This window comes from Pongo abelii, chromosome 6 (assembly GCF_028885655.2).
Source record: "Pongo abelii isolate AG06213 chromosome 6, NHGRI_mPonAbe1-v2.0_pri, whole genome shotgun sequence".
Classification (NCBI taxonomy): domain Eukaryota; kingdom Metazoa; phylum Chordata; class Mammalia; order Primates; family Hominidae; genus Pongo; species Pongo abelii.
Genome location: NC_071991.2, coordinates 99,023,389 through 99,046,208, shown reverse-complemented (window position 1 = coordinate 99,046,208; position 22,820 = coordinate 99,023,389). Strand labels below are relative to the sequence as shown.

Below are 22,820 nucleotides of genomic sequence, written 5' to 3'. Positions count from 1 at the left end.
GTGGTAGCCAGGATGGTCTGAATCTCCTGACCTCATGATCCGCCCGCCTTGGCCTCCCAAAGTGTATTTATTTATTTTTTGAGACAGAGTCTCACTCTGTTGCCCAGGCTGGAGTGCAGTGGTGCAGTCTCGGCTCACTGCAACCTCTGCCTCTTGGGTTCAAGCGATTCTCCTGCCCCAGCCTCCCGAGTAGCTGGGATTACAGGCACATGCCACCACACCCAGCTAATTTTTGTATTTTTAGTAGAGATGGGGTTTCACCACCTTGGCCAAGCTGGTCTCAAACTCCCGACCTCAGGTGATCCACCCACCTTGGCCCCAAAGTGCTGGGATTACAGGAGTGAGACACTGCACCGGCCTGCTGTATGTTTTTATTATATACTATGAGATAATGAGATTAGTGATGGATTGCTTTGTAATACTTTGGGAGTCTGGGTTTGGCAGAGTGTGCCCCTATGAAGACTAAGTGGGACTATAGTGATTGTGTTTTCTTAAATCAGAATCAGGATGCATAACCAGATGAAGGAAGACATAGTCGGGAGCCATAGTTTTAATATCTAGATTTTGGAATTTTAGGGTAATTTACTGTAGGGACAAAGTATTTGAAATTGGGATTGGCGGAACATCAGTGGAACCAGCGATTGCTAAGTTTAATAGATAGAGGGACATTAGATAATGGATGATGAGGAAATGGGTAAAAGAAAGTGAGGGCCTTGTGAGTTGAAACAAAAATAATCAAACCTGGAACACTTTCCATTTATTGTATTAGATATCTTCATTTCAATAAAATTAATGTATATGACAAAATTTTATTGTCCTCCTAGTTCAAGTGGGATTCTACTTTTATTTCCATAAAAATATACTTTCAGGATAGGGAAAGGGTAAACTTGCATTATAAGTTTGTATTTTCTCATGAAGGGACAGGAGAGAAGAAAAAAAATCATTTGCTTATTGTCTAGGCTATGCAAAAAAAAAAAAAGCCTTTTTTTATTACATTTTTTCATTTAGTTTATGATTTGCCATATTTATAATTTTAAAACATAAAGTCTGTAGTACAAGGTTTTATTTAAAAACATTCTCAAAATCAAGGACTATTGCTACACGCATTCAGGGAAGATTATCTAGCTATATTGGAGAGATCTCCTTCGCTAGTAATTGATGAAACCTAGGAATTGAACCCCAGCTTCTCTGACTTAAAGCTGCCCTATTGTGAAGTAAAAATGAAGTGTAAGCAATATATTCTTAAGTATACTGGTCAATTCTGATTTACATAGAAGACCTAACAGTTTATTTACTCCCTACTATTTGTTATGGGATTATGCTGATAGTAGCTATTACTAATTAAGAAGATATGGTCTAAATCAGGGAATTCATGTTCTATCAGGGATGGCATATGTGCATATCTAAATAATTACTGTACACTGGGATATGTTCTAGATAAGAGGTGTATATAAAGTAGATAGAGATGAGGAAGTGGATGATGGGCCTGTATGCCAGTACTACTATCAGGAAAAATTTCATGAAGATGATTTCTGTATTGGGCTAGTAAGAAGCAGGGAGTTTGCTTGGCAGACAATTAGGGGAATAAGTGAAGCATAGATTTTGACATGAGCAAAGCACAGAATCATTTTATTACTCCAGGACTCATAAGACTGGCCCTATTTACTTCAAAGTTACTTTCTTTATTATCAATCCTGAGTTGGCTTCAAATGAGGAGGCATAGCCATGTATTTCTGAAAAAAAAAAAGGGAGAGAATTAGTCTGTTATGCAGCAGTGGGTGAACAGTGAGCAAAGATAGGAAGATGAATTTTGATAGGCAGAGTTACATATTTTGCAACTAAAGGTAGACATTGCAGTTGTATAGTTGAAAGACCCTTTGGTTATTTTAGCTGCTTATAACCATTATCGATAGTGATGTGCATTTTTTCTTTTTTTTTTTTGAGATGGAACTCTGTCGCCCAGGCTGGAGTGCAGTGGTGTGATCTCGGCTCACTGCAACCTCAGCCTCCTAAGTAGCTGGGACTGCGGGCACACGCCACCAGGCTTGGCTAATTTTTGTATTTTTTAGTAGAAATTGGGTTTCACCATGTTGGCCAGGCTGATCTTGAGCTCCTGACCTCAAGTGATCTGTCCACCTTGGCCTCCTAAAGTGCTGGGATTACAGGCACGAGCCACCATGTCCAGCCCATATGCATATTTTTATGTAAGTATGTTTGTAAAGTTAGAGATAAAATAGTGATAATACAGTGTTACTTTGAGATAGTATAGTGTTACTTTGGCTGGTACTCTAATTTTACTGTATGCCGCTATTAATTTATAGCTGGGGTTTTAAGAAATTTTGGTTTGGTTATCATGCAACTTGTAGGGTTAAATTAATACTATTTAAGATGGTGTGGTTTTTCTGACTGAGGACAGTTGAAATTTTCAAATATAAAGCCAGATGAATTTATTTATTTAACAATGGTTATTGAATGTGAACTATGTCCCAAACCTGCTACCTTTTAAAATTCAGATGAATTCTCCAGTAATTGCCTCAGAAATTTTCCGGAGCAATTACGTAAAAGGAGTATGATTTTATGGGTTAGGTAGCCTTAATATTTTGCCACAGTATAACTCTTAAGCTTGAAGTAATTTCCATTTTTATTTACTATACAAAGTATAGTTTTAATATTTGTATATTCTTGTGTGCATATTTACTAAAAGTTGTGTCTTATGAAACTCATACTGTGTTTTGTTGTTGTTTTTTGTTGTCATTGTGTTTTTGTGTGTGTGTGTGTTTGTTTGTTTGTTTTTGAGACGGAGTCTCGCCCTGTCGCCAGGCTGGAGTGCAGTGGTGCGATCTCAGCTCACTGCAACCTCCGCCTTCCTGGTTTAAGTGATTCTCCTACTTCAGCCTTCCGAGTAGCTTGGATTACAGGCATGCGCCACCATGCCCAGCTAATTTTTGTATTTTTAGTAGAGATGGGGTTTCACCATGTTGGCCAGGATGGTCTCGATCTCCTGACTTCGTGATCTACCAGCCTCGGCCTCCCAAAGTGCTGGGATTAGAGGCATGAGCCACTGCACCCAGCTGAAACTTGTACTGTGTTTTAAGTGTTATAACATTGAGGAATTTGAGGCAGTGGTGTGTGGTCTAATAACAGAGCATGAGAGATCTTCAGCTTTGATACTTAATTTGTATATATCCCATCTTATTCCAAAAGGAATTTCAGTTAGCTTAATTTCCATTTTAGTGCTGTTTCTTTTTGTGTTAATTTATTGTTTTATTAATTGTGCTGATTTAAAATCCAGCCAACAAATTAATTTAACGCTTGTCTGTCTAAATGTATTTTCACTTCAAAGTCTGTTCAGTGAATATGAAGAGAATTAGCTGTATTTTTGCTAATAAGATTTGCTGATAGGGTGAAGAGCGAGATAGAGGAACAAATCAAGGATGAGTGTTAGGTTTTTGGCTTGAACTACTGTTGAATGGTGGTGCTATTTGGGCATGTTTGTGATGCCCATTACACATCCAGTGGACAGGCCAATAGACAGCTCTTTGACTCTGGAGAGATTTAACAAACTTTAAACATTCTCAGGAGCTTAGATGAACAATGAATTGTCCCACCCTTTTAAGAACTAGAATCTTGGCACACAAATGGATGTCTTGAAGTCACATTGCATGTGATTTTGAAGGCTTTTGAGAATCCATTTATTGATTTAGGATTAGGGGAATACAAATTTAGTGTTTTAAGAAATAAAAAACTGTTTAAAGCAAAGTGAATATTAAACTCGAATTTTGTTTACATCAAAAATTCTAAGTATTGAAAATGTTTCTCTGACTTGTCTGAGAAGGCTCAGTAAATAATTCTTCAATTTGTAATGAGAGTTTTGCTTTGCATTAGCTATTGGTCTATAAAGTCCAGTAAGATAGTCTAATCTCTGCCTTCAGTTTTATAGATTAGTGGACGAGACAGACAAGTACTGAAATACTTACGAAATACTTTTCACAAGTGGCAATACAACAATGTGTTATGGACTCATTGCAGAAGGCTGAGGAACAGTAAAGGAGGGAAGGTTCAAGAAAGCCTTCAAAAAGGAAATAACACTTTAGCCAGAGCCCTGCTCACCAGTAAGAGCAAACATTGTGCAACTTTGATGTTTAAGAAGTGGAGGGTTACTGCTAGTAGTAGTGGTGGTGAGTAATTCTATATGACTGAAGCATCAAACTCTAATAAGAGCATTATAAAAAGAGGCTAGAAAATTGGACAGGCAACATTCAACATATCTTATAATTAAAGATTTGGTGGTTTATGTTAGAGGTGATAGACACATAGGAGAGTTTTTAAATGTGGGACTAAAATGGTCAGACTTGACTTTTTAGAACAGTAATAAAGGAGTGCAGTTATTTTTGGAATTCATTTATGTGACTTTTTAAAGACTTCTGGGGTAGGCTGGTGCAGTGGCTTATGGCTGTAATCCCAGCACTTTGGGAGGCTAAGGTGGGCAGATAGCTTCAGTCCAGGAGTTCGAGACCAGCCTGGACAACGTGGCGAAACCCCATCTCTACAAAAAATACAAACAATTAGCCAGGCGTGGCGGTGCGTGCCTGTAGTCCCAGCTACCCGCTAAGGGACGCTGAGGTGGGAGAATCACCTGAGCCCAGGAGTTTAAGACTGCAGTGAGCTGTGATTGCACCACTGCATTCCAGCCTGGGCAACAGAGTGAGTCACTGGCTCAATAAAGATCTTTAGGGTAGACTTAATTGCAAATGCTTTCTTAAAGGATTTGTTTGTTTGCTTAGCTTTTTTTAAAAAAGTCACACATGATAAAGGGTGTGGTGGGTACCTATAACTTAATACGGACATCATTTAGCTATATTTTTGCCCAGTTAATATAGTAAATGATTAAAAATTATTTCTTGCTTTAGGATTGTATGAAATAATTAAATTACATAATTGAATTATTTTATTAATGTTTAGTGCTATTCTCATACAGTCTATGAGTAAGGTTTCTTAGTATATTATGTTTCTCAATAATACAGAATTTTTTTGTTTCTTTCCTAGTAATAGCTTCATCAGAGACAATAGAATAGTGGTCAGGAAGTTAAAATAAAATTATATGTGTAGATACTTTCTGTTTCATAGAGTTTAAATGAACTTTGGTGCTACTTCTATTCAAGAACTATTTAGACATTAATGTTGATGTGTTAAAAAAAAAAAAAAAAACCTGCTCTAGGCCAAATCAGATCTTAATCTGGCGGTAATTTTGTACCCACAGAGTTTATTGTTTAACAGGGTAAATTAGATGTATTCTCTTTATATATTTATCATAAGAGTAAGAAATGTAAGTGTTCTAAGAGTACATATAAAGGTAAAACAATTCAGAGGGGAAGATTATGTCTGGATGAAGGGCATCAGAAACACTGTAGGAGCTAGGGCTTAAAATTAAAAGATAAGTAAGATTTGGAGGTGTGCAAGTGGGGAGACCACCAACAAGCAAAGAAAAAGCATACACAAAGACGCAGAAAAATGATTATCATGGGATTTTTTTTTTAAGTAGAATCTTAGCAACTTTTAAAAAGACAAATTATCAGGCAATTACCACCTCAGACCTACTGAATCAGAAACTATTGGGATGAGGCCCAGCAATGTGGCCCTCCAGGTGATTCTGAAGCACACTCAAATTTGACAAACTGCTTTGCAATTTCAGGCAGATAAATTGACCTGGAATATGCAACTCTTTCTGATCTTTGATCTAGGAAAGGTTTTAAAGAAATAAATCTGAAGTAACAACATTTAAAGAGTTCCAGTAATTAGTTCAGTAATAATAGTTAACATTTATTGAGCCATTTTATGTACCAGACCTTTTGCTGAGTGAAGGTTATTATCTCAGTTTTATAGATGAGACACAGAGAGGTTAAATATATTAATTGTCACACAGCTAAGAAAGTACCAAATCCAGAATTTTAATTTATGTAGCTTACTATAAAGCTGACATTTGTTGGTGGGAAATAAGTTCCAACTTGAAGATACCTTTTTAAAGTACAAAACAAAGTTTTTACTTGTTTTATGGACCACTTTTGTATCTCTGATGGGCATGAAAATGGCTAAGAACACTACTTTTTTAGATTTTTATTTTAATAGAGCATTCTCCATTTTGAACTTTAATATAGAAAGCATTTTAAGAAATGGCGTGCTAGGCATTAAGAAAACTGGATAAATGAAAATCCAAACTTAGATAAGTATTTGGACACAGAAGTTCTCAAGGTTCATTATGAGAAATGTAAAGTCATTTCATATAAAAGCTTTGTTTTGCACATTTCTCAATAACATAATTTGTTATGTAAAAGAAGAAAAGTTTGGAGTGGGCTAGGCATGGTGGCTCACACTTGTATTCCCCAGCCCTTTGGAATGTTGAGGCAGGAGGATTGCTGGAGCCCAGGAGTTCGAGACCAGCCTCCGCAACATACATGGGGAGACCCCAGCCCTACAAAAAATAGTAATAATAATTAGCTGGGCGTGGTGACATGAGCCTGTGGTTCCAGCCACTTTGGAGGCTGAGGCAGGAGGATCATTTGAACATGGGAGTTTGAAGCTGTAGTGAGCCATGATCATGCCACTGCATTCCAGTTTAGACAACAGAGTGAGACTCTGTCTGTGAATGAGTGAATGAATTAATGAAAAAGAAAAAGCTTAGAGTGATTGTACCAGGCATTCCTGAGGTACATTCACATTTTATAATTAAACTCAACCACTCTTTGTACTTATATTTTTTCTCACTGACATTGACCTAAGATATATTCCTTTCCCCTCTGTGTTTCTGCAACTATTTAAGTTGATATCCTTCTCTACGTCAGATTCAAATATAATATTTTAAAATGCACTGATACTATAAATATCTAAAAATACATCTTTTCAGATGCTTAATCTTTGAGCAGAGAAAATACAAACATTCTAATTAAATGTGCAAGATGTGTATATAAGTAACCATGAGGATCTTTGTTAATATGGAGTAACGACATCATAAACAATCTTTTCTACTTTCCTTTTTTATTTACGTTCAATTTTTTGAACAGGCAATACAGTCATACAATCCAAAAGATATGAAAAGACATAATAGTAATGTCTCATTCCCATCCATTTTCCTTAGGTACCCATTTCCCTTCCCCACAGACACATACTTTGTTAATAGTTTTTCTTCCAGAGATGGTATATGCATATGTACAAGCAAATGCAAATGTTTTTCTTTTTAACACCAGTAGTAATATATTACATATATACATACTACGCTGTGTATATAATATAATGTACACTATTATGTTTCCTGCTTTTTACATTTATACTTAATATGTATTTTTCAGATATTGTCATCTTACTGTATATAAAAAGCTAACTCATTTGTTTTTCAGCTCTCTCATATTTGATGGTATGAATAAAACAAATTTAGCCAGTTTTGTATTAAGAGGTTTCTTTGATTGTTTGTAGTTTTTTGCTGTTACTAACAATGCTGCAGTGGTTGGGCACGTGGCTCACACCTGTAATCGCAGCACTTTGGAAGGCTGAGGCGGGTGGATCACCTAAGGTCGGGAGTTCAAGACCAGCCTGGATAACATAGTGAAACGCTGTCTCTACTAAAAATACAAAAATTAGCTGGACCTGGTGGCACGCATCTGTAATTCCAGCTACTCAGGAGGCTGAGGCACAAGAATTGCTTGAACCCGGGAAGTCGAGGTTGCAATGGGCCGAGATCGCACCACTGCACTCCAGCCTGGGCAACAGAGCGAGATCCTGTCTCAAAACAAACAAACAAAGTGCTGTGGTATGTAACTTTGAATATAAATCATTTCATGTGTGTCCCATTTTTATCTGGAGGACAAAGTTGTAGAAGTACAATTCAGAGACAGGGTCTTGCATTGTTAAGCAGGCTGGTCTTGAACTCCTGGCTTCAAGCAGTCCTCCCAAAGTGCTAGGATTACAAGTGTGAGCCACCATGCTCGGCCCCCACTTGCTTTTGAATACAGTTTTTCCTCTGACACATGTATACATTTGGAGAACTCTATTACCACAGGAAATCACAAGAAATAGCATCATAAATGTGGGGAATTTTACTTTGACATTGTGCCAGTGCAGATAAGATTCTAGTAAATCTTCATCATAAAGAAAAAAATGTATTCCTGTTGTAGGTCTCTAGTATTGTGATGATAAAATTTACTAGTTTTTCAAAGAAAAAGAAAGGTTTATAGACAGTTTTAGTTCCTTAAATATCAGTATCACAAGTAGCAAAAATAAAGTAGTGAGAAAGTTAGATTTTATCAGATTTACTTTTCATTTTATTTGTATTTAATAATTTGTTGAATGGTAAAACCAGAATGCTTTCAATATGTCTTGAGGCCTGAAAGAAAGTTCCTTTGAAATTAAATTTCAGCAGTGTAGTTGTGTAGAATTTGAACAATTCACAATACTGACTTTCAGTGCTTCTGAAAGCAGGAAGTGTATTACTGACACGCAGAAATATTCCAGCCCAAAGAACATCCCTACTGCCATATGTGGTAAGAATTTGTCACTAACCCACAAACTAGTTCTGTAATGCAGTGAATAAGCAGAATTGGTCTTTGTTGGACATTTCCAATTCAATATGAAAGAACTTTGTTTTGCAATGTCTTGTAAGTAATTATTAGCTTATGCCTTGGGAGAAAGCCTGGCACATCATGGGTGCGTGCTCATGGTTTATTGAGAGAAGAAATAAAGAAACCTGTACATAATTCTTTTAGGCATGATTTTAAAACTTAGTTATTGTGACCCTTAGTTAAAACACTGAAATTACTCGAATATGTTAAAGACTGAGTTAAATATTCTGACTCAGCTTATTAATGATATCTTTAAATTATATTACTTTTATTCTGTTTTCCCTCTTTGCTGCTCATGTGAAATAAACATGAATCTTATGTTTGCACTTATGCTATAAAAGAAATTATCCTTGGGGTTAATTATTAAGGGATGGGGAAATTAAGAGCTAAGAGACAGGAAAATGAGTTGTGAGGAATTGGGGTCACCAGATTTCATTAAAAATTTTAAAATATCACTTTCTCTAAACTTTAATTTTTATTTGTTGTATTTTAAGCGGTTAAGAAGATTGTCTACCAAATATAGAACAGAAAAGATATATCCCACAGCCACTGGAGAAAAAGAAGAAAATGTTAAAAAGAACAGATACAAGGACATACTGCCATGTAAGTTGGAAATGCTCTTGATAAAATACATAGAAATGCTAATTAGCCTTTTGTAACCTAACTAGTTTTATTCTTCCTGAGTTTCACTGTTAAGGAAGTAGTAATTAACCTATCTTTCAAAGTACATGAAAAGATAATAATTCGTAATTGTGCTTTTTGTTTTTCCTTCTGATCCTAATTTTTGTTTAATTTTTTTCCTTTAAGTCTCACAGTTGCTCTAATACTAAATACTTTTAAATACTGTAAATCCAAGTGAAAATTATCTTTTGTCAACTCTGTTCAAAGACGTTATTTCATTAAAATAATAAAGACAACTGAATACATTTTATAAAATGCTAACAATATTGATTTTTCATATGTCTATACATAAGAACCTTAATTGATTAATTATGCATGAGAAAATGAAGCATAGGATGACTCAAACATCTGTGTCTACTATTCTCAGCAGTCTGAATATGTGTCTCTAAGTATATGTCTTAGACTGATTGCATTACATTCTAATTATTTATTTATTTATTTGTTTGTTTGTTTGTTTGTTTAGAGGTGGGGGTTCTCACTGTGTTCTCCAGGCTGGTCTCAAACTCCTGAGCTCATGTAATCCTCCCACCTCAGCCTCCCAAAGTGTTGCGATTACAGGTGTGAGCCACTGTGCCCTGTCTGTATTCTTAAATAGCACAGTTTTCTGGCAAAATAACTTTAACTCTGAAAGTATACTTAAGGTGTGCCATCACTTTATCCAGTAAAAGCTATACGTCATACTTGCTATCTTTTAAAGCTGCCAGTCGTTTTTCTTTCTTCGTAAGTATTTTGAAATATCTACATTCCATTACATCATTTCCTCAATTCTTATTCAGTCTTAAAGGTTGTTCTCTCTAAAATGCCCTTAAAGTTCTTGGTGACTTTTTTTTTTTTTTTTTCGTGACAGAGTCTTGCTCTGTAGCCCAGGCTGGAGTGCGGTGGTGGGATCTTGGCTCACTGCAACCCCCGCCTCCCAGGTTCAAGCGATTCTTGTGCCTCAGCCTCCTGAGAGCTGGGACAGCTCTAATACAGGTGCCTGCCACCACATCCAGCTAATTTTTTGTATTTTAGTAGAGACAGGGTTTCACCATGTTGCCCAGGGCCCAGTGGCTTTTTAATTGCCAGATTTGGTGGTCTTTTTTTACTGTTTATTCTAACAGGAAGAATATTGATTATTCAAGAACGTTGAACTATTTTGATGCCATTGATCAATCCCTATTTTTGAAATTTTCTTCTTCCATGATAACTCTTTTAAAACACCTCTTCCTTCTCATCTCTTTCCCTCTTTTCTCCACTAACTTCTTTGCCTCAATTTAATCCTCCATCCTTTTGTTGTTCTACATTATTATCAGCTGTGGGATGTGTGGATAGCCTGTGTTGGCAGAATTAACAGGTGGCAACATAACATAATGGTAAAGTGTTCTGATTCTGGAAGTTGAAATCCTGACTCCACCAGTTGCTAGCTATATGACCTTGGACTGATCCTCTCTGTGCCTTGGTTTTGTCATCCTTAAAATGGAGATTATAATAATACTTTTTAGGATTATTTGCACAATAGACAGGTTAATATTAAATGCTTAAAAGTGTACCCAGTGGCCGGGCGCGGTGGCTCACACCTATAATCCCAGCACTTTGGGAGGCCGAGACTGGTGGATCACGAGGTCAGGAGTTCGAGACCAGCCTGACCAACATGGTGAAACCCCATCTCTACCAAAAATACAAAAATTAGCCAGACGTGGTGGCACGTGCCTGTAATTCCAGCTACTCAGGAGGTTGAGGCAGGAGAATTGCCTGAACCCAGGAGGTGGAGGTTGCCGTGAGCCGAGATTGCGCCGTTGCACTTCAGCCTGGGCGACAGAGTAAGACTCTATCTCAAAAAAAAAACAAAAACAAAACGAAACAAACCAGTGTACCTAGCACATAGTAACCAGTCATTACGCTTTTGCAAAATACACTCCACTTTTCTCACCTGTTGTCTTAGTCTGTTCAGGCTATTACAGAAATACCATGAACAGGGTTGCTTATTAATAACAGACATTTTTATCTTCAAATTCTAGAGACTGGGAAGTCCAAGATGAAGGCACCAGCAGATATGCTGTCTGGTGAAGGGTCACTCTGGCTCATAGATGGTGCCTTCTCACTGCACCTCACATGGTGGAAGGGGCAAACAAGCTCTCTCAGGCCTCTTTAGTAAAGGCTGGTAATCCCATTCACAAGGCATGACGTAATCATCTCCTAAAGGCCCTACCACTTAATACTGTTGCATTGGAATTTATGTTTTAACTTATGAATTTGGGAGGGACACAAATATTCAGACCATAGCACCAGTCTGCCTCAGAATAGGGGATGACATGGCTTTCTGGATACTTTGTATTAAGCAAGATAATCTTAAGGTGATCCTACATTGCTCTGGAATTATTCATGCACACATTCAAAGAATTAGCCTGTCCACTTTCTTTTTCTGTCATCTAGCCGTAGGTGTCTCTTTTCATATGATGTTTCATTTTCTTCTTTGTTTTTGAAACAGTGTCTTGCTCTGTTGCCCAGGCTGGAGTGCAGTGGTGCGATCTCTGCACACTATAACCTCTGCCTACCGGGTTCAAGCTATTTTCCTGCCTCAGCCTCCCGAGTAGCTGGGATTACAGGCACCCGCCACCACATCCAGCTAATTTTTGTATTGTTAGTAGAGACGGGGTTTCACCATGTTGGCCAGGCTGGTCTCAAACTCCTAACATCTGGTCATCCGCCTCCCTTGGCATTTACTCATTTTACAGAAAGCTCTGAGGGTGTACTGTATGCTGGGAATGCAACAAAAAACAAACTGGCAAAAATCCCTGCCCTTGAGCTTATATGTTAGTCAAGGCGATGGACAATACATATTAACATATATGGTCTGCCATGTGGTGGTAATTAGTGTTATTGAGAATATAGTTTGAATGAGGGATAGGGAGAAAGCAAAGAATAGAAGGGGAAGTTTACAGTTTTGGCTGGGGTAGTGGGAAGGGTTAGTGGTGTACTGTTAAACTGGTCCTCTGAAAGTTCTGATTTGTATTGTTTGCTGATTTCTGTGATAAATGGATTATTTACCATAATCATCACAGCAGAACTCTGAGGTAAGTACTGTTATGTGCCATTTTGCAAACAGGAAACTGAGACAGAGAGGTTAAAAAGCTTGTCACACAGTTAAATATTGTGGGGTAAGAATTTAAACGCAGGTGGTTTTAAAGCCTTCACTAGGGTGATTTTGCCTCTCAAGGGACACTTAGCAATGTCTGGAGAGATTTGGTTGTCACAACTGGGATATGGGAGTGGACAGGCTGCTAATGGCATCTAACAGGTAGAGGCTAGGAATACTGCTACACACCCTGCAGTGCATAGGATGCAGCCCCCTTCTCCAAACAAAGACTTCTCGCCAAAATATATGAGTGTCAACATTGAGAGACCTTGTCCAAGAGCTTGAGTTCTGAATCACTGTGCAGTAATCAGAGTGACAATGCCTTTTTTCCTTTAAGTTATCTAAAGTTTGATAAGTAGGTCTCCAGTAAATTTCTAGTTATTTTGATTTGGTTTTTTTTTTTTTTGAGACAGAATCTCACTCGGTCACCCTGGCTGGAGTGCAGTGTGGGATCTCGGCTCACTGCAAACTCTATCTCCCGGGTTCAAGCAGTTCTCGTGCCTCAGCCTCCCAAGTAGCTGGGATTACAAGCGCCCGCCACCATGCCCAGCTAATTTTTTGTGTTTTTAGTAGAGATAGGGTTTCACCGTGTCGGCCAGGCTGGTCTCAAACTCCTGACCTCAGGTGATCCACCCGCTTCGGCCTCCCAAAGTACTAGGATTACAGGTGTGATCCACTGCACCTGGCCTGGAAATTTATATTGAAAGTAATTGTACTGAGACATATGTGCTTATTTACTGTTAGATAACTATTTAATTCATTGCCCGGGCACAGTGGCTCATGCATGTAATCCCAGCACTTCAGGAGGCCAAGCTGGGCAGATTGTTTGAGCTCAGGAGTTCAAGACCAGCTTGGGCAACATAGCAAAACTCAACACACACACACACACACACACACACACACACACACACAGATTTTTTACACACACACACACACACAAATTTGTTGGGCATGATGGTGCACACCTGTGGTCCCAGCTACTCAGTAGGCTGATGTGGGAGGATCACTTAAGCCCAGGAGGGCAAGGCTGCAGTGAGCTATGATTGCACCACTGCACTCCAGCCTGGGTAACAGAGCGAGACTCTGTCTCAGAAAATAAGACGGAGAAGAATTTAATTCACTAACTTTCTTTGCATGTTTTAACATGTGCAGTGCTTGCAGAAATAGAATTTTTAAAACAGGTTTGAGGTATAATTTACATACCCATGAAATTTATCCATTTTAATTGTGCAATTCAATGATTTTTTTAAAGTAAATTTATAGAGTTTTGCAACAATTAATACAATCTAGTTTTAGGACATTTCCATCACCCCTAAAAGATCTGAGTCTTCAGCCCTGGGCAGCTGTTAATCAGCTTTCTGTCTGTATAGATTTTCCTTTTCTGTGAATTTAATATAAGTGTAATCATACAATATATAGTCTTTTGTGTCTAGCTCTTTTCTTTAACACTTTTTTTTTTTGAGATGAAGTCTCATTCTCTTGCCCAGGCTGGAGTGCAGTGGCACGATCTCGGCTCACTGCAACCTCCGCCTCCCAGGTTCACGAGATTCTCTTGTCTCAGCCTCCTGAGTAACTGGGATTACAGGCGCACACCACCAGGCCTGGCTAATTTTTTGTGTATTTTTAGTAGATACAGGGTTTCACTATGTTGGCCAGACTGGTCTCAAACCCCTGACCTCGTGATCCACCCGCCTCGGCCTCCGAAAGTGCTGGGATTACAGGCTTGAGCCACCATGCCCAGCCTCTCGTTAACACGTTTTAAAGATTCATTCACGATGTAGCATGCATCGATAGTTCATTCCTTTTTGTTGTTGAATAATATTTCATTGTATGAATGATGAACATATTGAATAATGCTGCTATGAACATGTCATACAACTCTCTGTGTGGACCTATGATTTTGTTTCTCTTGGATGGATAGCTAGCAAAACCATGGAAAGGAATAATTGTTTTCATTTTTTTGATATTTAGATTATTTCTAAATATGCTTAATAAGAGCACCAATCTGGCAGGGTGAGGTGGCTCATGTCTGTAATCCCAGGACTTTGGGAGGCCGAAGCGGGCAGATCACTTGAGATCAGGAGATCAAGACCAGCCTGGCCAATACGGTGAAACCCCACCTCTGCTAAAAATACAAAAATTAGCCAGGCATGATGGCACGTGCCTGTAGTCCCAGCTACTTGAGAGGCTGAGGCAGGAGAATCACTTGAACCTGGGAGGCAGAGGTTGCAGTGAGCCAAGATGGTGCCACTGCACTCCAACCTGGGTGACAGAGCCAGACACTGTCTCAAAAAAAAAAAAGAGCACCAATGAAGAATATTAAAACAGCCACCCAAGTTCTTTCTCGCTACCTCTAGTTCCCGGCGCTTTGCCGGGTGTTAATGGTGGCCCAAAATCATGGGTGCTGTGGCTTTCTCCCTAAGGTGTCACAGGAGCTACGGGTGCTGCTTAACAAACTGCAGAAGATGCAGGCAGGTGAAGGACACCCAGTCTGCTGTGGCAGTGGAATGTGGCAGAAAAGCTAGCTGGGAGGGCAGGGAGCAATCCTGGAAGGCCTGGCTGACCCCACCATTGAACAGGGTTTGGTGTGTCATTGCTTTTAGGCCTTTTCAGTGGACAGAACTGGGGTGGATATACACTCATTTATTTGAAATCATGCATTTGTTCCATACTCCAATTGCAGCCCACCCCTTCTTTGCTCTATGGTCGAGTGAGTGAGAACAGGCGGCTACATTTTCAGCCTTGTTGCTCACCGCTTCCTTCTTCCAGTAGTCCCATGTTGCTTCATACCTCTTCAGTACATGTACTTATTTAGACCCAGAGCCTTAGCTTTTAAATCAGACAGCCCCAGTTTCAAATGTGTCACTGCCATCTTGGTTTTGTGATTTGGGCATACCTCTATCTGTGCATAGCGATAATAACTTCTATCTCCATGGGTGTGTGGTGAGGATAAAATTCTGTGCTTAGAGGAAACGTTCATTCCATGGTAGCTATTTTTTATTAATTCTATACCTTTGAACCTATTATGCTACCTATAATGCCCTATTTTTTTTTTCTTTTTAATAATTGGCAAACTTCTCATTCCCTGAGACCCAGCTTGTCACACCTCTGAAGACTGCTGATATCCTCAAGATGTTCCTTACTCCCTTTCCTTGCTACTACTTTACTATGGATATATGAACAACATTATTGTGCTTATTACATGCAATAAATATTTATTGGATGAATGATACTAAAATTCACATTTAAAATGCCAAAATCAAAATATACATGATATGCTGTATAAGTAGCATAATGTTGATTTTTAAATCTAGTGTGCTGTGGGTACATAGTAGAAAGCAGTGACTACCAAATTTGCCTGTGTTTTAGAATTTAAATGGGGAGTTTTAAAAAGGGTATTTCTGTGCCCCATTTTTAATTTACTGAATTAAACTTACTGCAAGATATAGTACTCCAGAAATCTTGGATTTTAATTTGCTTTCCCCAGCTGTTGAATGATTGGGGATAGATGAAATAAGATTGGCAAAATGTTGATAATGAAGCTGGGTAATGGATATACAAAGATTCATTATACTGTTCTATTTTGGTGTATGCTTAAAATTTTCCATCTTAGAAAATTTTTTAAAAAAAGAAATTACCAGCCTGCATGTAGCCAGCCTGGCACCAGTCCTAACTATCATTTGGGAGCCACTATTCTCATTTGGATTTACAGTCACCAGAAACTTTACTGAGGACCCAGTGGTAAACCAGCTATTGTATTCTGCCTTGAGATACTTTGAATAGAGGCTAATATGCCATATGAATAAGGGTAATTAACTGAGACCCCTTATTACTGGCAAACATGGTAAGGGGAAGCTTCCTGTAGTTATTCAGCCATCATTATCCTAACCACTGAATATTCTATTTTCATTTTCCAGAGTCATAGCTTTTTTTTGTATGTGTATTTCCTATCCCAAATGGCATATAAAAAGGGGGATGGGACATGTAGGGTGGCGTGAAATAAATGACAGAGCATTGACAAACATATTGTAAACATTCTGTTTCTTAGAATACAGTGAGGAGATGAATAATTTTCACCAGAAGCAAGTATATCTTCCTTATATGTGTCTTCTACAAATTTCTAAAGAAGACTTTTTTAAAAGTAAATTTATCAATTAAATTAGCAGAACTGGGCCTTTAGTGCTATGTATAAAATTTGAGCCAATGAAAAATAAATTAGTTACTATTAGTTGTTCTTTAATACTTTGCTAAGAAGTTTATTCATGTCTGTTAACATTTCCGTATTTCCTTTTGTATTTTTACTGCCTTTGATACTCATTCATGGATTAGAAGGGATTATAATGTGATAATAATAATGGCATTTTACATGTTATATGTTATGGTCCCTTCTAATCCAGAAACAATGAATACTACTAGGCAATTCTACTTCTTTAGGATTTCATAATCTGAAAGCATCTAACCTCAAATACTTACCACTATAAAAGGGAAAGGCAGTAACTTTCCCTTTGGTAACCAAGCAATACCATATTAACCAAGTGACCAAGGTTAACATCACAAGTACTAAAGCATATGTATATCGTGTATCCTCTGATGTGTTGTACTGAGAAGGACACAATATCGTTCTGTGGTATTACCAAAAATTCATAACTTCGTTCCAGTCATTAAAAAAAAATCAATCAGAGAAACTTTTTTAGATTGAAGGAGACTAAGAAGAAATAAAAATTATTATTATTATTATCCTGAGATGGAGTCCCACTCTGTCACCCAGGCTGGAGTGCAGTGGCGCGATCTCGGCTTACCACAGCCTCCGCTTCCTGGGTTCAAGTGATTCTCTCGCCTCAGCCTCCCGAGTAGCTGGGATTACAGGCATGCGCCACGATGCCCTGCCAATTTTTTTTATATTTTTAGTAGAGATGGGGTTTTGCCATGTGGGCCAGGCTGGTCTCAAACTCCTGACCTCATGTGATCTGCCCACCTTGACCTCCCAAAATGCTGGGATTACAGGGGTGAGCCACTATGCCTGGCCACTAAAAATTAAATTTAATATGAGATCCTTGCAAGAGAAAAAAGATTAGAAAACAGTGATTTGTATAATCTTGTTTAATTAATAGTTTTATAACAGTGTTAATTTTGTGGTATTATTGATCATTGTCCTATGGTTATATAAGATGTTACTATTGGAGGAAGCTCAGTGAGAGGCATATGGGAATTCTCTGTACTATTTTTACAGTTTTTCTATAAATCTAAAATTAATTCTAAATAAAAAGTTTTAAACATCAGCACAAACTGGAAAAAACTATTTGCACTTCCTGTGACAGAGGGCTGATTTTTTCTTTGCAAATTGGAGTCATTCCTCCAATTTGCAATTTGTCCTACTGATCTCATAAAAATCAGTAGGACAAAACAGACGTGGAAAAATGGGCAAAGGATATAAACAAGTGGTTTATGGGAAAAGAAGTACACAGAACCAATAAGTATATTAAAACATACAATCCTTTGCATAATTCAAGAAATGGAAATTAAAACAAGATATTTTTACTTTTTGGTTTGTCAGTGATGAAAAGTTTGGTAATACCCAGTCACCCTTATTACATAACCCTGTATAAATTGTTTCATACCTTTTAGAAGGCAAGTAGCAATTCCTCTGTTAGGAATTTACCCTATAGCAATGCTGGTAACAGCTATATATACATTAGTGTTCATTGTAGTAATGTTTTTAATAGGAAAAAAATGGCCTATCAGTAGAGTAGCTAAATAAAGAATGAAACGTTCACATGATGGAATTCTCTGTTACACTAAAAAGAGTGAGATAGCCTAGTGCAAGCTGAGTGCAGTGGTTCACACCTGTAATCCAAACACTTCGGGAGCCTGAGCCAGGAAGATCTGTAGCCCAGGAGTTTTAGGTTCGAATGAGCTATGATCGCACCACTGCACTTCAGCCTGAGTGACAGAGTGAGACCTTGTCTCTGTATTTTAAAATAATAGTAAAAATAATAAAGTAAATCTTTTTGTGCTTTGGGAAGAGTTCCAGGATATACTATAAACTGAAAAGTAGTGATACAGAACAGCATGTATAGGATACTTGCATTTGTGTAGTAGTTTTTCAAAGTATGTAACTATATGTGTAATAAGTACACTTGGAATGGGAAAAATAACTTTAATATAGTATCTTGATGGGAGAGAGCCCTGGAATTGAAGGGCAGGAGAGGCTTACTTTTCATTTTATACCTTTCTTTAAGGTCTAATTTTTTAAAATTATATACATATTCCTTTAAAAAAATCAATAAAAACTTAAAAGAAAAATATACTTCATAAAATTTTGTTTTGTTTTTTTACTCTATTACCTAATAATAACTATTATTAGCCAAGAGCAGTGTCGAACACTTTTTATATATAATCTCAATTCATTAATTTGTTATAATTTACTTTTTATAGTTTCTTGTGAAATATGAAAGTTAGATTTTTTAATAAGAATTTTAGCATATGGGCTTGTGTATCACTGGTTAGTATTCATCAGCCACTTGGTATGTTTGTTAAAAGCTGCAGAGGCTGAAACCCTAGACTCTGTTCTAGTAAATCAGAGATAATGTTCTGAAATTTGAATTTTAAAAGAGTTCCAGAGATGATTCTTATTGCAACTTTAATACACTGCTTTACGTCACTGGTGGTGGTGTGTTTTTTGTTTTGTTTTGTTTTGCTGTTGTTGTTGTTTTGTTTTGTTTTAAGACAGAATCTCGCTGTGTCGCCCAGGCTAGAGTGCAGTGGCGCAATCTTGGCTCACTGCAACCTCTGCCTCCCAGCCAGGTTCAAGTGGTTCTCCTGCCGCAGCCTCCTGAGTAGCTGGGATTACAGGTGTCTGCCAGGTGGTGGTTGTCTGAAAATTTATTTCATTTCCTTTCAGTGTAATGTTGGAAATTACCCTGCTGGTACCTAGAGTCCATTTTCATCCATTGTTTTTTAAAATAAACGTTCTTAAGCTGTCTATTTAACCTTACTTATGCTTCATTAGAAAATACCTGTGTGTCAACCATACATATTTTATGAATTTTTTTCTTGTAGTTGATCACAGCCGAGTTAAATTGACATTAAAGACTCCTTCACAAGATTCAGACTATATCAATGCAAATTTTATAAAGGTATGTACTAACTTTAAATGGTGTTTCTCTGCCATATTTCTTCTTTCCCATGGAAGTCTTACCTATTACTAAATTATTTTCTCAGTTATCCCTTTGGGTTTATGTGCACAAATGAACATCATCATTCCCTGTTGGTGACCCATATAGGTTGTTTCCAAATTTTTTAAATGATAATATTGCAGTAAACATCTTTGTTCTTTTGAATAATTTCTTAGGATAAATTACTAGGGGTGGGATTACTGGATAATACTGATTTAAAATTCTAGAACATAGCTTTAAATGTAAAACTTTTGGCAGTTGTCACTGTTTCAGGTGGGCAACCCAAAATCCAAGATTAAATAGTCTCTTTTATAACCTTTGTTTGGATACCCTTTGAAAAGCCGTCAAGTTCTTTTTTTTTTTTTGTGACGGAGTCTCGCTCTGTCGCCCAGGCTGGAGTGCAGTGGCGCTATCTCGGCTCACTGCAAGCTCCGCTTCCCAGGTTCACGCCATTCTCCTGCCTCAGCCTCCGGAGTAGCTGGGACTACAGTTGCCCGCCACCACGTCCAGCTAACTTTTTGTATTTTTAGTAGAGACGGGGTTTCACCGTGTTAGCCAGGATGGTCTCGATCTCCTGACCTGTGATCCACCCGCCGCTGTCTCCCAAAGTGCTAGGATTATAGGCGTGAGCCACTGCGCCCAGCGTCAAGTTCTTTATGGTTATCAATAGAGATAGATGCAAAGTGCCACTTGATTCAGTTTAAATAAAAGGCTTTTTTTCCATCAGCTAATCTGTGTTTTTTCATCTTTCAAGTGATATGATGGTATAATTTTCATTTATTTTATATATGGTGTTTATACATATTTTCATATGTTTTTGTTGATAAAAATGTTAACTGATAAAAGTTTATGTGAGGCCGGGCACAGTGGCTCACGTGCGTAATCCCAGCACTTTGGGAGACCTAGGCGGGTGGATCACCTGAGGTCAGGAGTTCGAGACCAGCCTGGCCAACACGGGGAAACCCAGTCTCTAATAAAAATACAAAAATTAGCCGGTCATGGTGGCGCATGCCTGTAATACAAGCTTCTCAGGAGACTGAGGCAGGAGAATCGCCTGAACCTGGGAGGTGGAGGTTGCAGTGAGCTGAGATCGTGCCAATGCACTCCAGTCTGGGTGACAGAGTGAGACTGTCTCTCAAAAAAAATAAAAAAGTTTATGTGGTAAAATTATTATCTATGTCAATATTCAGCAGTCATGGTTTTAAATAAAAATTTCTTTTTTTAACAAAGTTAAAAACCAAAATGAATACATTAAATAAAAACTAATAAATTGATAGTTTGCTATTTCAGATGTTGTCAATGTTCATATTCTTTTATAAGGGTGTTTGTTAAAAGTACTGTTTTTACTTATGCTTAATGGCACTGATTCATTGTATGAGTCAGTTATGTGCCAGTTTAGTATTTTAGTCAGTGACCCTGTTTGGTTTATATTCTCATGTTCATTATTAAAAACCTGTATAGTAGATGCTTGATAAACTTTTGAGTTGAATAGATAATGGAAGGTAGCTATGGAAGAAACTTAAGAAAGAACTCTTCACTAGTTTTAGTATTGTTTTAGAATCAGAGCATGCTCTGTATTTCTGCCAGTTAGCTCTGTTGAGTAGGTATTAGGGCTTTTGTTATTAATGCCTAGATAAGTAATAATTTTTAATTAGCATAAGGCGGTTCTTGAATACCTATTCTGTGCACCATATCCAGTAAACACAAAGTAATAGCAGTCATCAAAAGCTTAAGTGAATTGAATATATTTTGCCATGCTTTAATATACTATGAAAGACACATTATTTGGAAATGGTTTAAGTTAAAACAACAATATTACTAATACAATTTGCCTTATATTTTGGGTAATGAAATATTTTTGGTAATCAAAATAAATGTGAAATTTGCTTTTAACCATTTTTAGGGCGTCTATGGGCCAAAAGCATATGTAGCAACTCAAGGACCTTTAGCAAATACAGTAATAGATTTTTGGAGGATGATATGGGAATATAATGTTGTGGTAAGTAATTTACTTTTCACAATAAATTTTAAGAAATACTTACGTAATGTCATAGGATGTTTTACTGAATAAGGAATGAGGGGATTTTTTTAAAAATCCATAATTATGTTTACTTATTGCTGATGTTTACTAAAAAGAGGGACCCATTTTTAGGATGTCTCATTAAATTTTTACAAACTAGGCTAAATATTTTAAGAAGAAGGTGTGATAATAATTTAAATCTTGTCTTAAGTCAGTAAGTAATGATACAGCCTATCAAACAACTTATAAAAAGCAGAAAAGGATTAGTGCTCTAATAGGTCAGTAAAATACTTGATAGTACAGTTATACTCATTTGAGTCCCTCTTTCTCAGGAAAATATATATAAACACATAACTATAAATAAACTATAAATATGCAGTGTAAGAAAATTTCATCCATCCGTGGAGTTCATTCAGTGCCCTCTTGTTCTTTTGGATGAAGGGAAATAATATGTCTTTAGATTTAGAAGCAGAGAAATTAGTTAGAGTACTGCAAAGAGCTACCCTATACTGCTCTGTAGTATTCTTGAAACCTAACCATGTGCACTGATACTTTTCATTGTGTGGATGTGGAAAATCAGTAATGTGAAACTTTCATTTTTGTCTTACGGCTTTTTAATGGAATTGTAATGATTCTAAAGCATTGACATCCTCTGGTCTTTGAAAGATTAATAAAAGGGGGGAAATTTTCCAGTTATTTATATTGCTGTACTTCACTTTAAAAACTAGATGTGCTTGGGGATTGAGAAAGAGCATGAAGAAACTTTCTGGATGATGGGAACATCCTGTATCTTGATAAGATTTGTGTTGCACAGATATGTGTATTTGTCCAAACTTGGAGAATGTTCACTTTAGGATTTGTGCATTTCATTATATGTAAAATTTGCCTCAAGGGAAAAATACTGGAAACAATATAAAAATTATGTTCTAGATTGGCCGGGTGGGGTGGCTCATGCCTGTAATCCCAGCACTTTGGGAGGCCAAGGCGAGCAGATCACGAGGTCAGGAGATTGAGACCATCCTGGCTAACACGGTGAAACCCCGTCTCTACTAAAAATACAAAAAATTAGCTGGACGTGGTGGCGGGCGTCTGTAGTCCCAGCTACTCGGCAGGCTAAGGCAGGAGAATGGCGTGAACCCGGGAGGCAGCGCTTGCAGTGAGCTGAGATAGTGCCACCGCACTCCAGCCTGGGCGACAGAGCGAGACTCTGTCTCAAAAAA

At 37.6% G+C, this 22,820-nt stretch overlaps 1 protein-coding gene across 3 annotated transcripts in view; it reads left to right on the top strand.

The window, feature by feature from the left end:
* Positions 1-22,820, top strand: part of PTPN12 (protein tyrosine phosphatase non-receptor type 12) — a 102,278-nt gene that overhangs the window by 24,363 nt on the left and 55,095 nt on the right. For 2 of the 3 annotated variants that reach the window (XM_024249588.2, XM_024249589.3), the window contains exons 2-4: positions 9,104-9,212; positions 19,465-19,541; positions 21,484-21,579. In XM_024249588.2, coding sequence (XP_024105356.1) covers positions 9,104-9,212; positions 19,465-19,541; positions 21,484-21,579 — 282 coding nt within the window. Of the gene's footprint in view, positions 1-7,440; positions 7,802-9,103; positions 9,213-19,464; positions 19,542-21,483; positions 21,580-22,820 lie in introns of those variants that run through there. The other variant, XM_024249591.3, reaches the window with a different exon arrangement.